This window comes from Microcaecilia unicolor, chromosome 5 (genome assembly GCF_901765095.1).
Source record: "Microcaecilia unicolor chromosome 5, aMicUni1.1, whole genome shotgun sequence".
NCBI classification, from domain to species: Eukaryota; Metazoa; Chordata; class Amphibia; order Gymnophiona; family Siphonopidae; genus Microcaecilia; species Microcaecilia unicolor.
In genome coordinates this window covers 11868809-11886228 of record NC_044035.1, presented here as the reverse complement: position 1 = coordinate 11886228, position 17420 = coordinate 11868809, and the positions used below count along the sequence as shown (strand labels likewise).

The window sequence follows — 17420 nt, the reverse complement described above, 5'->3', positions numbered from 1 at the left end:
CTGCCCACAAGATAAACTCATATGTGCTACTTCTTGTGTATACCTTACCTTGATTTGTATCTGCCATTTTCAGGACACAGACCGTAGAAGTCTTCCCCAGAATTAGCCCCACCACCCAAACACCAGCCCCGCCTCCCAATCTCGGCTAAGCTTCTGAGGATCCGTTCCTTCTGCACAGGATTCCTTTATGCTTATCCCACGCATGCTTGAATTCCGCTACCGTTTTCAGTACTTGAAGCTCTCTCAGACATTGGATTTCAGGAGCGTTTTCTTTTTCTTTTACATAGTAACATAGTAAATGACGGCAGAAAAAGACCTGCATGATCCATCCAGTCTGCCCACAAGATAAACTCATATGTGCTACTTCTTGTGTATACCTTACCTTGATTTGTATCTGCCATTTTCAGGACACAGACCGTAGAAGTCTTCCCCAGAATTAGCCCCACCACCCAAACACCAGCCCCGCCTCCCAATCTCGGCTAAGCTTCTGAGGATCCGTTCCTTCTGCACAGGATTCCTTTATGCTTATCCCACGCATGCTTGAATTCCGCTACCATTTTCAGTACTTGAAGCTCTCTCAGACATTGGATTTCAGGAGCGTTTTCTTTTTCTTTTACATAGTAACATAGTAAATGACGGCAGAAAAAGACCTGCATGATCCATCCAGTCTGCCCACAAGATAAACTCATATGTGCTACTTCTTGTGTATACCTTACCTTGATTTGTATCTGCCATTTTCAGGACACAGACCGTAGAAGTCTTCCCCAGAATTAGCCCCACCACCCAAACACCAGCCCCGCCTCCCAATCTCGGCTAAGCTTCTGAGGATCCGTTCCTTCTGCACAGGATTCCTTTATGCTTATCCCACGCATGCTTGAATTCCGCTACCGTTTTCAGTACTTGAAGCTCTCTCAGACATTGGATTTCAGGAGCGTTTTCTTTTTCTTTTACATAGTAACATAGTAAATGACGGCAGAAAAAGACCTGCATGATCCATCCAGTCTGCCCACAAGATAAACTCATATGTGCTACTTCTTGTGTATACCTTACCTTGATTTGTATCTGCCATTTTCAGGACACAGACCGTAGAAGTCTTCCCCAGAATTAGCCCCACCACCCAAACACCAGCCCCGCCTCCCAATCTCGGCTAAGCTTCTGAGGATCCGTTCCTTCTGCACAGGATTCCTTTATGCTTATCCCACGCATGCTTGAATTCCGCTACCGTTTTCAGTACTTGAAGCTCTCTCAGACATTGGATTTCAGGAGCGTTTTCTTTTTCTTTTACATAGTAACATAGTAAATGACGGCAGAAAAAGACCTGCATGATCCATCCAGTCTGCCCACAAGATAAACTCATATGTGCTACTTCTTGTGTATACCTTACCTTGATTTGTATCTGCCATTTTCAGGACACAGACCGTAGAAGTCTTCCCCAGAATTAGCCCCACCACCCAAACACCAGCCCCGCCTCCCAATCTCGGCTAAGCTTCTGAGGATCCGTTCCTTCTGCACAGGATTCATAGTAACATAGTAACATAGTAGATGACGGCAGATAAAGACCTGCATGGTCCATCCAGTCTGCCCATGACAAACTCATATGTGTATACCTTACCTTGAATTTGTACCTGTCCTTTTCAGGGCACAGACCATATAAGTCTGCCCAGCAGTATTTCCCGCCTCCCAGCCACCAGTCCCGCCTCCCATCACCGGCTCTGGTACAGACCGTATAAGTCTGCCCACCCCTATCCTCGCCTCCCAACCACCACCCCCTCTTCCCCTCAACTGCTCCGCCACCCAATTTCAGCTAAGCTTCTGAGGATATATTCCCTCTGCACAGGATTCCTCTATGCATATCCCACGCATGTTTGAACTCCGTTACCGTTTTCATCTCCACCACCTCCCGCGGGAGGGCATTCCAAGCGTCCACCACCCTCTCCGTGAAAAAATACTTCCTGACATCTTTCCTGAGTCTGCCCCCCTTCAATCTCATTTCATGTCCTCTCGTTCTACCGCCTTCCCATCTCCGGAAAAGGTGCGTTTGCGGATTAATACCTTTCAAATATTTGAACGTCTGTATCATATCACCCCTGTTCCTCCTTTCCTCCAGGGTGTACATGTTCAGGTCAGCAAGCCTTTCTTTATACGTCTTGGAACGTAAATCCCATACCATCCTCGTAGCTTTTCTTTGCACCGCTTCCATTTTTTTAACATCCTTCGCAAGATACGGCCTCCAAAACTGAACACAATACTCCAGGTGGGGCCTCACCAACGTCTTATACAGGGGCATTAAAACCTCCTTTCTTCTGCTGGTCACTCCTCTCTCTATACAGCCTAGCAATCTTCTAGCTACTGCCACCGCCTTGTCGCACTGTTTCGTCGCCTTCAGGTCCTCAGATACTATCACCCCAAGATCCCTCTCCCCTTCCGTGCCTATCAGACTCTCCCCGCCTAACACATACGTCTCCCTTGGATTTCTCCTCCCCAAGTGCATCACTTTACATTTCTTCGCATTGAATTTTAATTGCCAAACCTTAGACCATTCTTCTAGCTTCTTCAGATCTTTTTTCATGTTTTCCACACCCTCCGGGGTGTCCACTCTGTTGGAAATCTTGGTGTCATCCGCAAAAAGGCAAACCTTACCTTGTAACCCCTCGGCAATGTCACTCACAAATATATTGAACAGAATGGGCCCCAGCACCGATCCCTGAGGCACTCCACTACTCACCTTTCCTTCCTCCGAGCGAACTCCATTTACTACCACCCTCTGGCGTCTGTCCGTCAACCAGTTCCTAATCCAGTTCACCACTTCGGGTCCTATCTTCAGGCCGTCTAGTTTATTTAAGAGCCTCCTGTGGGGAACCGTGTCAAAAGCCTTGCTGAAATCTAAGTAGATGACGTCCATAGCACGTCCTTGATTTAATTCTCCCGTCACCCAGTCAAAGAATTCAATGAGATTCGTTTGGCACGATTTCCCTTTGGTGAAACCATGTTGTCTCGGATCCTGCAACTTATTGGTTTCCAGGAAATTCACTATCCTTTCCTTCAGCATGGCTTCCATTACTTTTCCAATAACCGAAGTGAGGCTTACCGGCCTGTAGTTTCCAGCTTCTTCCCTATCCCCACTTTTGTGAAGAGGGACCACCTCCGCCGTTCTCCAATCCCTCGGAACCTCTCCCGTCTCCAAGGATCTATTAAACAAGTCTTTAAGAGGACCCGCCAGAACCTCTCTGAGCTCCCTCAGTACTCTGGGGTGGATCCCGTCCGGCCCCATGGCTTTGTCCACCTTCAGCTTTCCAAGTTGTTGATACACACTCTCTTCCGTGAATGGTGCTCTATCCACCTCCTTCTCAGGTGTACTTTTGCCAGTCCCTCTCGGTCCTTCCCCAGGGTTTTCATCAGTGAAAACAGAACAAAAGTATCTATTTAGCAAATTGGCTTTTTCTTCATCATTTTCTACATAGCGTTTTGATGTTTCTTTTAGTCTCACAATTCCCTTTATAGTCTTTCTCCTTTCACTAATATACCTGAAGAAGTTTTTGTCTCCCCTCCTTACATTTCTAGCCATTTGTTCTTCCGCTTGCGCCTTCGCCAGACGTACCTCTCTCTTGGCTTCTTTCAGTTTCATCCGGTATTCCTCCCCGTGTTCCTCCTCTTGAGATTTTCTATATTTCTGGAACGCTAACTCTTTAATCTTTATTTTCTCAGCCACTTGCTTTGAGAACCATATCGGTTTCCTTTTTCTCTTGCTTTTATTTACTCTCCTTACATAAAGGTCTGTGGCCCTGTTTATGACTTCTTTTAGCGTGGACCACTGTCCTTCCACTTCTCGTATGTCCTCCCAGCCCATTAGCTCCTTCCTCAGGTATTCTCCCATTTTGTTAAAGTCAGCTCGCTTGAAATCGAGGACTTTGAGTTTAGAGTGGCCGCCATCCACATGAGCCGTTACATCAAAACAAACTGTTTGATGGTCACTGTTTCCCAGGTGTGCAGCCACTCGGACATTTGACACACTATCCCCATTCGTGAGCACCAGATCCAACGTGGCTCCCTCCCTCGTGGGTTCGTTCACCATTTGTCTGAGCAGAGCACTTTGGAAAGCATCCACAATCTCTCTACTTCTTTCTGATTTTGCAGACGGAACCTTCCAATCTACATCCGGCAGATTAAAATCTCCCAACAACAGCACCTCTCTTTTCTTCCCCAACTTTTGAATATCAGCAATCAGATCTTTATCTAGTTCTTCCAATTGTGTCGGGGGTCTATAGACAACACCCACGTGGACCAAGGTTCTATCCTCTCTTTTTAAGGTGATCCATATCGCTTCTTCCTTTCCCCAGTTCCCTGTCATTTCAGTCGCTGCGATATCATTTCTGACATACAGAGCTACTCCTCCACCTATACGTCCCTCTCTATCCTTCCTAAAAAGATTATAGCCTGGTATGTTTACATCCCATTCATGGGAACCATTGAGCCATGTCTCTGTGACTGCAACTATGTCCAAGTTAGACTCCAAAATCAGGGCTTGAAGGTCAGGAATTTTCTTGCTTAGACTGTGAGCATTTGTGGTCATCGCTTTCCATGTACATTTCCTAGTATGTGTTTTGGTTTTAGTGATTTGTGAGGGTGTTTTCTCTTTGGGTACCTTCTCATATTTTTGTTCCCTCTTCCTTGCTTTTTCTTCTTTTTCCACTTTAGTTTTATTTTCAGGAACATCAGAGTGCTGTAGTGGAGCAAAAGAATTTTGTAGTGGCAACACTTGTGCGGGCGGATGCTTCTGTGTCACATGATGAAGTCTGCCCGAGCCTACTGTGAACCATCTGTTATGTGGTTTTATTCTTTGAGGCAGTGGTGAGAAGTTATGATTCTGCACAGTCCTATAAGTTGCTTTAATTGCATCTAATTCTTGCATTACTTTACAGAGCTCTTGTTTTAAAGTAGATAGCTGAAGACAGATAGGACAAGCTTTAAGTCTCCAGATGATTGGCCTTGAAACTAAAGCATCACAATTATTGCAGAGAATAAAAGTCATCCTGATTGGTTGAAATGGGTATGAACAGGTGTACTATGTTGGAGTAGTAGCCTGCAAGACTGGCTGTGTATGATTGGGGAAAGTTAATGAGGACTGGTTTGTCTATAAATGAGTGGCAAACCCTGGGGTGGGTGGATTGTGGGGTGGGAGGGTGGGATTATAAGTCCCAAAGTGTCAGCTGAATGCTGTTATCAAGGGAATGCTCTAGTTGAATGGACCCAAATGGTCCAGTTTGAGCAAGAATTTTCACTTGATTTAACTTTTAAAAACTGATATTGCTAACTTTCCTTATCACTAAGTCTAAATATTCCCAATAATTATAGCAGTTCCTCTCTATCAGAGTTTGGCAGGAACAGGAACAGGAAGAAACACCCAAACACCAGCCCCGCCTCCCAATCTCGGCTAAGCTTCTGAGGATCCGTTCCTTCTGCACAGGATTCCTTTATGCTTATCCCACGCATGCTTGAATTCCGCTACCGTTTTCAGTACTTGAAGCTCTCTCAGACATTGGATTTCAGGAGCGTTTTCTTTTTCTTTTACATAGTAACATAGTAAATGACGGCAGAAAAAGACCTGCATGATCCATCCAGTCTGCCCACAAGATAAACTCATATGTGCTACTTCTTGTGTATACCTTACCTTGATTTGTATCTGCCATTTTCAGGACACAGACCGTAGAAGTCTTCCCCAGAATTAGCCCCACCACCCAAACACCAGCCCCGCCTCCCAATCTCGGCTAAGCTTCTGAGGATCCGTTCCTTCTGCACAGGATTCCTTTATGCTTATCCCACGCATGCTTGAATTCCGCTACCGTTTTCAGTACTTGAAGCTCTCTCAGACATTGGATTTCAGGAGCGTTTTCTTTTTCTTTTACATAGTAACATAGTAAATGACGGCAGAAAAAGACCTGCATGATCCATCCAGTCTGCCCACAAGATAAACTCATATGTGCTACTTCTTGTGTATACCTTACCTTGATTTGTATCTGCCATTTTCAGGACACAGACCGTAGAAGTCTTCCCCAGAATTAGCCCCACCACCCAAACACCAGCCCCGCCTCCCAATCTCGGCTAAGCTTCTGAGGATCCGTTCCTTCTGCACAGGATTCCTTTATGCTTATCCCACGCATGCTTGAATTCCGCTACCGTTTTCAGTACTTGAAGCTCTCTCAGACATTGGATTTCAGGAGCGTTTTCTTTTTCTTTTACATAGTAACATAGTAAATGACGGCAGAAAAAGACCTGCATGATCCATCCAGTCTGCCCACAAGATAAACTCATATGTGCTACTTCTTGTGTATACCTTACCTTGATTTGTATCTGCCATTTTCAGGACACAGACCGTAGAAGTCTTACCCAGAACTAGCCCCACCACCCAAACACCAGCCATATATAAATAAAAAATACAATTAAAAATTAAACAACCAAACTGAATCATAATACGTATAGATTGTATAAATTATTATCCATAAATGTATTTATGAAATGTTAAGGTTTATCTAGTATTTTTCAATCAATCCAGTTTTTTTAATAATACAAAGAACTGGATTGTTTAATTTTTAATTGTATTTTGAATGTTTGTTTTCTACTTACACACTTATATTTAGGTCTGTTTTTAAAAAATCTTTTTATAATAGAATGTTGGGTATACTTGAACATGGTTTTATATATGGTATGAATGATACACCATAATGCAATCTATATGATATATGTCTATTATTATTTTATTTTCATTATTATTATTATTTGATTAATTCCTTGTTTTTGATAAATTGTATTTTATCATGTTTATATATATATATATGTGTGTGTATGTGTGTGTAACATTGTATTCCCATTTCATAGTGTTGTTTTATTATCTTTATTATGATGTTTATTATCATGGTGTTATTGTGTCATCAGCCGAGTCTTTGATGATTATTATTTGGTTTGTATTTCATATTGCTTTTATTATTACTGTTTAATTTTATTTATTTTATTTACTTTGTAGCCCCTGATGCAGCCCTGTTGGACATTTTTAGATCATATTCTATAAATAAAGTTTGTTCTTTCCACTGATCCGCTTTGTTGGTTTCCATCTTGGAGTTTGTGGATCGGCTGCCTTGCTGTTTTCTTTTACTGAAACATGGCCATGGTGGGTTTTATATTTTGATGTGGAAGGTTTTATTATTGTAATGCATGTTTTTTTGTTGTGGTTCTGCTTCTGTTTTGACTGAACCTTTGTGAAGCTCTGCTTCTCCTCTGAAATAACATACATGTGTATGATGCCATGTTGACCCCGTAGACATTTTAGAAACTATTTGCAACATAAGGGGTTCTTTTACAAAGGCGCGCTGAAAAATGGCCTGCTGCGGTAGTATAGACGCTGGTTTTGAGCGCGCGCAGAATCATTTTTCAGGGCACCTAAAAAAATGCCTTTAAAAAATTTTGCTGAAAATGGACGTTTGGCAAAATGAAAATTGCTGCTCATCCATTTTGGGTCTGAGACCTTACCGCCAGCCATTGACCTAGCGGTAAAATGTGACAAGGTAACCAGGCGGTAATGACCTACGCGCGCCAAATGGCACTTAGCGCGTGGCCGATATGCGCGGCTGAAAAGAAAAATTATTTTTGAGACGTGCTTATTGGACGCGCACCAAAAATGAAATTACCACAAGATCCACGTGGTGGCTGGGTGCTAACTCCATTTTGTGTGCGTAGATCCTTACGGTACTTAGTAAAAGGGTCCCTGAGTGCTGCCACTGTACCTAGCCAACACATTCACGGCAGTTCCTGCATGTACTTTTGTAAAGGCTGTATATAGTCCACAAAATCATGTACGGCGTAGTCCCAGAATACATGACAGACCTCATAGACTTACCAATAAGAAACAAAGTCAGATCATCAAGGTCCTACCTAAACCTACACTACCCAAATTGCAAAGGACTGAAACACAAAACAACCTATGCATCCGGCTTCTCCTACATAAGCGCACAACTATGGAAGGGACTCCCAAAAGCCCTGAAAACAATCCACAACCACCTGAACTTCAGGAAATCACTAAAACCCAACCTCTTCAAAAAGGCCTACCCCAACGACCCCACGTAACCCTCTTCACCTACCAACACAGCATGACTATGATCGAACAGGACATCACGCAATCTTCATCCATTCCGACCCTCCACTTATACCTCATACGATCACTATACAACTTTGTATTTGTTATTCACCGACTGGGCAAACGCCTTTGACGGAACTATGTAAGCCACATTGAGCCTGCAAATAGGTGGGAAAATGTGGGGTACAAATGCAACAAATAAAATAAATAAGTAAAATATAGGCAGATCCTTTTCCACAATAGTAGCAGAAATTGAGATGTTCTGACCCTGGCTATCTCAATCCTGATTAAGTCTGATTGTGGATAATGTATTCCTCTGAAAGATTCATCAGTGATGTTTTCTTAATAAACACGGGAAAGAACATTACACGTTTATTGGAACTGCTGTCAGCTTTTTTCGTTTCAGATGTTGTGGGATGCTGGAACACTGCCTTTCCTAGTTTCTCCTTGAGACAGCTTGGTAGGACAAAGCCTCGCTCATGTCGAAAATTTGGCAGTCATCTAAAAATACCTGATGGAAAAGGTGTGATCAGCTATCTTTGCAATTGAAAAATGAAGGTTTGAAATGATATCATTATCAGTGGAATGTGCGCTATAACTTATAATATCTGTCTGGGCCCAATCTTCCATAAGACTGATGTGGTTACATAAGTATTGCCATACTGGGAAAGACCAAAGGTCCATCAAGCCCAGCATCCTGTTTCCAACAGTGGCCAATCCAGGTCACAAATACCTGGCAAGATCCCAAAAAGTACAAAACAATTTATACTGCTTATCCCAGAAATAGTGGATTTTCCCCCATGTCCATTTAATAACAGTCTATGGACTTTTCCTTTAGGAAGCTGCCCAAACCTTTTTTAAACTCTGCTAAGCTAACCGCATTTACCATTCTCTAGCAACGAATTCCAGAGTTTAATTACACGTTGAGTGAAGAAAATTTTTCTCCAAATCGTTGTCACTTCTGTTGACCGCATAGGTGTTATTTTAAAATTCAGGTCAGTTATTGGCATAAGTTTATGCATAGACCTAATTCTATAAAAGTTGCCAAAAGTTGTGCATATGCAATTTAATTGAATAATGAGCTAATTAGCACCAATAATTGGTTTTAACATGCAATTATTGGCACTAATTAGATTTAGGGGCCCTTTTACTAAGGTGGGATGAAAAATGGCCTGTGGTAGTGTAGATGTGTATTTTGGGCGCGCAGAATCATTTTTCAGCACACTTGTGAAAAAATGCCTGTTTTAAATTTTTGCTGAAAATAGATGTACGACAAAATGAAAATTGCTGCATTTCCCATTTTGGGTCTGAGACCTTACCGCCAGCCATTGACCTAGTGGTAAGGTCTCATGCGGTAACCGGGCAGTAATGGTCTATGCGCGTAAAATGCTGATTACCACCCATGCGCCAGAAAATAAAAATACTTTCCGTCGCGCGTAAAAAATGAAATTACTGCACGGGCCACGTGGTAGCCAGGCGGTAACTTGGAATTGCCGCACATTGGGTGCATGTAGGCGCTTATACGACTTAGTAAAACGGCCCCTTAATTGGCATTTATGCATGTAAATTTAAGTGCAGGATCTGCGTCTAAAATTTATGTGTGATCTGAAAAAGGGGGCACGGAAATGGGAGGGTCATGGCCGTAATGGGGGCTTTCCTAAAATTAACACACATTGTTATAGAATAATAGGAATATGCGCCTATAGTTAGGTGTGACTCCTGGGCAGAAGTGCTATTCTATAAGCTGTGCCTAACTTTAAGCGCGGCTTATGGAGTAGCGCTTTCTTCGCTGATTTTTTTGATGCCATATAGAGCATCTAGCCCAGAATGCATTATTATGGGCTATACACACCAGGGGCGTAGCCAGACCTCGGTGGGAGGGGGGGCAGAGCCTGAGGTGGGGGGCACTATTTAGCCGCCTCCCCCCACCACCGACCCCCCCCTGCCACTTTGAACCCCCCCCTGCCGCTGCAACTACAACTCCCCCTCCTGCCGCCACCACCGCCGCAGCCTCCCCCTGCCCCACCGCCGTATCAGGTACCGTGCATGTAGCCCCGTGCAGGACGTAATGCGTCAGAAACAGATGATCACACAACGAAGGCGCCAGAGTCGACCGGCGCTGAAGAAGACTCTTCGGCTGGCGGGGATTGGGGACCCCCACCAGCAAACAAGGTACCTGGTGATGCGGTGACAGGGCGGGCAGGCGGTGGCAGCGGGGGGGAGGGGGGGGGTCATGTAGAGGGGGCCAGGGCGTAATCTGTGGGGGCCCATGCCCCCGTGGCCCCACGTAGTTATGCCCCTGATACACACAAAACTTATGTTTATAAAAGGAGGCAGCGATAAAAACAAGATAAGGAGTGGCACAAAATGTATCCTTAGAGCAGCAACATTTGGCTGCCTTAAATATAACTTACAAACTTTAGACCTGATTTTATAAAGTTGCATGCCCTGATTTCCAACTAATGTGCAAACTTGGGCAAACAGGTTATAGAATAATTGCCATTTGCACCCTTAGGCTGCACGCGTGTGCAGTGCATGCCAAAACGAGACTACCGCCAGGCTAGCATATCCCCCCCCTGGTGGTAATTTAGGATTTGACGTGTACCCATAATGCTGGGAGAAACTATTTTTTCATTTCCTACCGCACACGGTGTTTCCGGCGTTAATTGGCAGTTGGAGCATGCCGACCGGTCACTGCACATGAGCCCTTACCGCTAGATCAATGGGTGGCATTAACAGCTCAGGCCATAAATAGGAACGCGCTGGTTTCAGTTTTATCGCAGGCCCTTTTCCCGGTCCATTGAAAAAAGCCCTTTTTCCCAGAAGCGGTAAAAACTGGCCTGGCACACACCAAAATCACGCACACAGACTACCGTAGGCCACATTTTGCTGCACCTTAGTAAAAGGACTCCTTAATTGTTAAATTTTGCACTAAACTCCAGATTCTATAAATGGTGACTAAAGTTGGACGTGTAGCTGATTTCTGCGCGCAACTTAATTGCATAACAAGCCAATCAGTGCCAATAATTGACTGCTAACAACTAATTATTGGTATTAATTGGCCTTACTTAGGATTTATATGCAGATCGTATTCCATAAAGATCCACATGTGAATTATTGGGGGCATGGCTAGGAGCGTTTCGGGGACATTCCACACTTTTACGCATGTAAACACAGAATTCATTGCGTTCCAGGTTTGCACTCTGGTTCATAACATTATACACGGTGAAGCTCCGGGATATATGTCAGGCCTTACAGACCTACCAACCAGGAATTCTACTAAATTATCACATACGTTCCTGAATCTCCACTATCCCAACTGCAAAGGGTTAAAATATAAATCAACATATGCATCCAGTTTCTCTTATATAAGCACGCAAATATGGAATGAATTACCAAAATCAATAAAAACAACACACGACATAATTTCCAAAAATTACTGAAAACTAACTTATTCAATAAGGCATACCACAAAGATCCATCCTAAATACCAATAGCAAAATTTACACCAGAGCTACACAAAACGTAACTCTTTATTCCTGATTGTTCAAGTCTAATTTGTTACGATTGGAGTTTTATCCAATTATCTTTTATTTCTTATTACGATAATGAACTTTATTTATTTGACTACCTAATTCCACTCTGTCACCTCCATATTTTAACTATGTATTTCTCTTTTCCGGAATTGGTGATCACCATTACGGAACAATTGTAAGCCACATTGAGCCTGCAAATAGGTGGGGAAATGTGGGATACAAATGCTACAAATCTATATATATAAAACTCACCCTCAACGTTCTATTGGCTGCTGACGTCACTGAAGCCAAGGTTCGTATGTTCGAAGCTCTGAAGCCTCGAAAATCACAGTCTCTGGGCCCCGCCCTCACGTCAAACGTTATGACGTTGAGGGCGGAGGCGGACCAATTCACCGCCCTCGCGTCAAACGTTATGACGTTGACGGCGGAGGCGGAGCAATTCACCAACACCGACGACGGGTGGGGGGGCACAGGAAAGCCTTGCTAGCGCCCGTTTCATTGGCTCCAGAAACGGGCCTTTTTTTACTAGTAAATAAATAAAATTCAGCCGAAACACGCTTAATTTAGGTGCTGGCATTTATATCTGCTTTTTAACAGGTGTAATTGCCAGCACCTAAAGTTAGGTGTGGTTTATGCCCTAAACGCTAGTCTATAAAGGACACGTACCCTTGATAGAATAGCTCTCGGTGTGTAACATTTTCAGGTGTATATAAATAATCCAAAAAATACCTTTAGACCAGTCGGTATTTTATAAAAAAGCGACATATGAGTGAAAAAGACTTTATAAAATTGTTTCCTAAATGTGCATACAGCTGCAAGAAGGGAATTTATGTTCCACAATCATCTAAACTAACCAATCCCTTTCTACAGAGCTGATATACTGCCAGGCAGGATGTTTGAAATGGGCCCACAATTTTATAAGAAGATGAGTATGTCTAGATAATAAGAGGTGCCTATTTAAGCCTATTTTATAACAACTAAGATCAATGCCAACAGCCAAAAAAGAAGTGAACTCAAAAGAAAACAAGAAAAACAAAAACAGTTGATTTATCTATATGTACAATGCTGACGTTTAATAAATGAAATGGGGAAGGGAATTGATATACCGCCTTTCTGAGGTTTTTGCAACTACATTCAAAGCAGTTTACATATATTCAGGTACTTATTTTGTACCAGGGGGAATGGAGGGTTAAGTGACTTGCCCAGAGTCACAAGGAGCTGCAGTGGGAATCGAACCCAGTTCCCCAGGATCAAAGTCCACTGCACTAACCACTAGGCTACTCCTCCACTAGCAACATTCCATGTAGAAGCCTGCCCTTGTGGCCGTGCAGGCTTCTGTTTCTGTGAGTCTGACGTCCTGCACGTACGTGCAGGATGTCAGACTCACAGAAACAGAAGCCTGCGCGGCGGCGTTGCTGATCTGCAAGGGCCGACTTCTACATGGAATGTTGCTAGTGGAATAGCAATATTCCATGTAGAATCTCAAATAGGGAAAGGGAAATGGGACTTGCAAAAACCTCAGAAAGGCGGTATATCAACTACATTCAAGCGGTTTACATATATTCAGGTACTTATTTTGTACCAGGGGCAATGGAGGGTTAAGTGACTTGCCCAGAGTCACAAGGAGCTGCAGTGGGAATTGAACTCAGTTCCCCAGGATCAAAGTCCACTGCACTAACCACTAGGCTACTCCTCCATTCATTCCACCAATAAGAGCCAACCTCATCAGTGATGTCACAATGGCTTGATTGCCCGATACTTGGCTCACTTCTGATATTGTGATGTCATAAGGGAAAGGGAAATGGGACTTGACATACCACCTTTCTGAGGTTTTTGCAACTACATTGAAAGCAGTTTACATATAGTCAGGTACTTATTTTGTACCAGGGGGAATGGAGGGTTAAGTGACTTGCCCAGAGTCACAAGGAGCTGCAGTGGGAATCGAACTCGGTTCCCCAGGATCAAAGTCCACTGCACTAACCACTAGGCTACTCCTCCACTAGCAACATTCCATGTAGAAGCCTGCCCTTGTGGCCGCGCAGGCTTCCGTTTCTGTGAGTCTGACGTCCTGCACGTACGTGCAGGATGTCAGACTCACAGAAACAGAAGCCTGCACGGCCGCATTGCTGATCTGCAAGGGCAGGTTTCTACATGGAATGTTGCTAGTGGAATAGCAACATTCCATGTAGAATCTCAAATAGGGAAAGGGAAATGGGACTTGCAAAAACCTCAGAAAGGCAGTATATCAACTACATTCAAGCGGTTTACATATATTCAGGTACTTATTTTGTACCAGGGGCAATGGAGGGTTAAGTGACTTGCCCAGAGTCACAAGGAGCTGCAGTGTGAATTGAACTCAGTTCCTTAGAACCAAAGTCCTCTGCACTAACCACTAGGCTACTCCTCCTTTACTCTAATAATGGGGACCATCATTATCAGAGGCTATGAAACAGTTTAGCGTTAATCCTCAACTTTCATATAATACCTTCTGTAAGTATAATCATGAATATGAAACACATTACAAAAATTAATTTCACACTTATACCTAACATCACACTTATCCTCAATGATCTGTAATGTATCTTCAGGTTTTTTTTCTTGTTTTCTTTTGGAAAGAGCTGTAACATAAACCACCACCATGATCAGATTTTGAGCTGTGGCTCTGCATTCGGGCACACAGCCTTCCCAAATTTTCAAATACTACAAAACAAAACAACAATTATCACCATTAAAATAACCTTCTCATCCGAAAATTAGTGCCCCCCCCCCCCCCCCACAAACTCAAGCTTTTCTTCTTCCACACAATAATTCAAAAACATATATAAAAAAGACAAAATAGTATCCACCCTTTAACACAAACCACAATATGAACTACCCAATCAGAATGTAAGCGCATGAATCCGACCACCCAATCATAACCAATTTTCCATTCAATGGCTTCATTCAGTCAATAGGAGTGTATAGTATGTATTTTAAGGAGCCACTATGCGCCCTATAAATATAACTCTGTAAATGATTACCAACAAGAGGGTGTAAGGGAATAAAATCAATCACCCACCAGCTTATATTTTCAAACCGTTCCAAAAGTACAGACTAGAGGACACTCGAGGAAGTCACATGGAAATACTTTTAAAACAAACAGGAGGAAATATTTTTTTCACTCAAAGAATAGTTAAGCTCTGGAGCTCTTTGCCAGAGGATGTGGTAACAGTGGTTAGAATATCTGGGTTTAAAAAAGGTTTGGACAAATTCCTGGAGGAAAAGTCCATAGTCTGATATTTATTTATTTAGATATTGCTCACAACTTTTTCAGTGGTAGCTCAAGGTGAGTTACATTCAGGTACTCTGGATATGTCGCTGTTCCAGGAGGGCTCACAATCTAAGTCTGTACCTGATGCAATGGAGGGTTAAGTGACTTGCCCAAGATCACAAAGAGCAGCAGTGGGATTTGAACCGGCCACTTCTGGATTGCAAGACTGGTGCTCTAACCACTAGGCCAATCCTCCATTATTGAGACAGACATGGGAAGCAACTGCTTGCCCTGGGATTCGTAGTATGAAATGTTGCTACTCTTTAAGATTTTGCATGGAATCTTGTCACTCTTTAGGATTCCAGAATTTGCTATTCTTTGGGGTTCTATATGGAATGTTGCCATGATTTGGTTTTCTGCGAGGTACTTGTGACCTGGCGTGGCCACTGTTTGAAAAGCAGGATGCTGTGCTAGATGGACCATTGGTCTGACCCAGTATGGCTGCTCTTATGTTCTAATGAGTGAACACATTGGATACCTGCAGTTCTATTACTGGAGGATATAAGCTGGTGGGTGATTGCCACCATGGGGCAGTGTTACCATCATGAGGCAGACAAGTGGCAGCCAAGTCACGCCCTATAACATCAATGTCAAGAAGAGCTACAGCTGTACACGTTGTCCCCATGGCAGCCTGTCTTCCTTGTCCCAGCATGCATTCTTTATGCTTGTATACTGTGGGGAAAGGAGGGAGGTACAGTGTGTGAAGCTTTGCCATTAATATCTCTGCTATCTTTGGGAAAGGTGGAAAGTGTTTATAGAGGACAGAGGAAGGAGGGTAAATACAGTGATGGAGAGACTGAGGCCTGAAGAGAGAGAGATTGGATTCATGAGTCAGTATTGGGGCATTTAACACCTACTCACAGTTATTTGTGTCTTGATACTTCATGAATTACAATAACATTTTTATTGTTCCTTTCAAATATATCACAACCTACAGAAATAAAATGAAGAGTAAATAAAATTCCAACCAACACACATTCATATGAATCTCTTTTCACAGGTACCCGTGACTTTGTGGCCTGTAACCACTTACGAAGCTATGAATACTATTCTGATAGTATCATCAATCCAGATGGATTTATTGGGTATCCCTCGCCCACATATGAATCATTTAAGTCAGTAAGTCTTTCTCATACCTCATGAGAAGGGGTTGTGTCTTTATTGAGCTGATGTTAATGTGAACAAGTGTATAGTGATACATGTGGGAAAGAGGAACCCAAACTACAGCTACGTGATGCAAGGTTCCACATTAGGAGTCACCACCTAGGAAAAAGGATCTAGGTATCATCGTTAATCATACATTGAAACTCTCTGCCTAGTGTGCAGTGGTGTCTAATAAAGCAAATAGAATGTTAGGCATTATTAGGAAGGGAATGGAAAACAAAAATGAGAATGTTATAATGCCTTAGTATCACTCCATGCTGCGACTGCAACTCAAATATTGTGCATAATTCTGGTCACTGCATCTCAAAAAAGATTTAGAGGAATTAGAAAAGGTACAGAGAAGTGTGACAAAAATGATAAAGGGGATGGGACGACTTCCCTAAGAGGAAAGGCTAAAGCAGTTAGGGCTCTTCAGCTTGGCGAAAAGATGACTGAGGGGAGATATGATAGAGGTCTATAAAATAATGAGTGGAGTGGGATGGGTAGACGTGAATCTCTTGTCTACTCTTTCCAAGAATACTAGGAATTGGGGGTACGCAATGAAGCTACAAAGTAGTAAATTTAAAACAAACCAGAGAAAATATTTCTTCACTCAATGTGTAATTAAACTTGGGAATTCATTGCCAGAGAATGTGGTAAATGAAAGAAAGGGGAAAAAAACAATCCAAAAATTCTTGCTCCTCAAACATTACTATATACCCAAAGGGAACAAACAACATTGTAACATAGTACTCAAAAAGGGGGAGAAGTGAAAAAAGAGGAAAAAGGACCTGGGGGCATCAGATATCCATCAGAGAATCTGGTAAAAGCAGTTAGCTTAGCAGGGTTTAAAAAAGGTTTGGATCCTAAAAGAAAAGCCCATTAGCCATTATTAAGATGGGAAAATTCACTGCATATTCTAGGATAAGCAGCATAAAGTCTCTTTTACTCTTTTGGGATATTGTCAGGTACTTGTGACCTGGATTGGCCACTGTTGGAAACAGGATGCCGGGCTTGATGGAACTTCGGTCTGTCCCAGTATGATAGTGCTTATGTTCTTATGGGGAGCTAAAATTCCCCCTGCCCTAGAGATCTGTTTTTAAAGTATTTCCATGTAATTTCCTCAAGTGTCCCCTAGTCTTTGTACTTTTGGAGTGAATAACAAATCGATTTACTTCTACTTGTTCTACGCCAGTCAGGATTTTGTAGACCTCAACCATATCTCCCCTCATCTGTCTCTTTTCCAAGCTGAAGACCCCTAATCTCTTTAGCCTTTCTTCATACGAGAGGAGTTCCATCCCCTTTA

At 42.8% G+C, this 17420-nt stretch overlaps 1 protein-coding gene across 3 annotated transcripts in view; it reads left to right on the top strand.

Moving 5' to 3' along the window:
* LOC115471082 (pancreatic triacylglycerol lipase-like) overlaps nucleotides 1-17420 on the top strand; it is a 54399-nt gene that overhangs the window by 25419 nt on the left and 11560 nt on the right. The window contains exons 9-10 of one of the 3 annotated variants that reach the window (XM_030204758.1): nucleotides 8532-8648; nucleotides 15972-16090. In XM_030204758.1, coding sequence (XP_030060618.1) covers nucleotides 8532-8648; nucleotides 15972-16090 — 236 coding nt within the window. Of the gene's footprint in view, nucleotides 1-8516; nucleotides 8649-15971; nucleotides 16091-17420 lie in introns of all 3 variants that reach the window. The other 2 variants (XM_030204757.1, XM_030204759.1) reach the window with 2 other exon arrangements.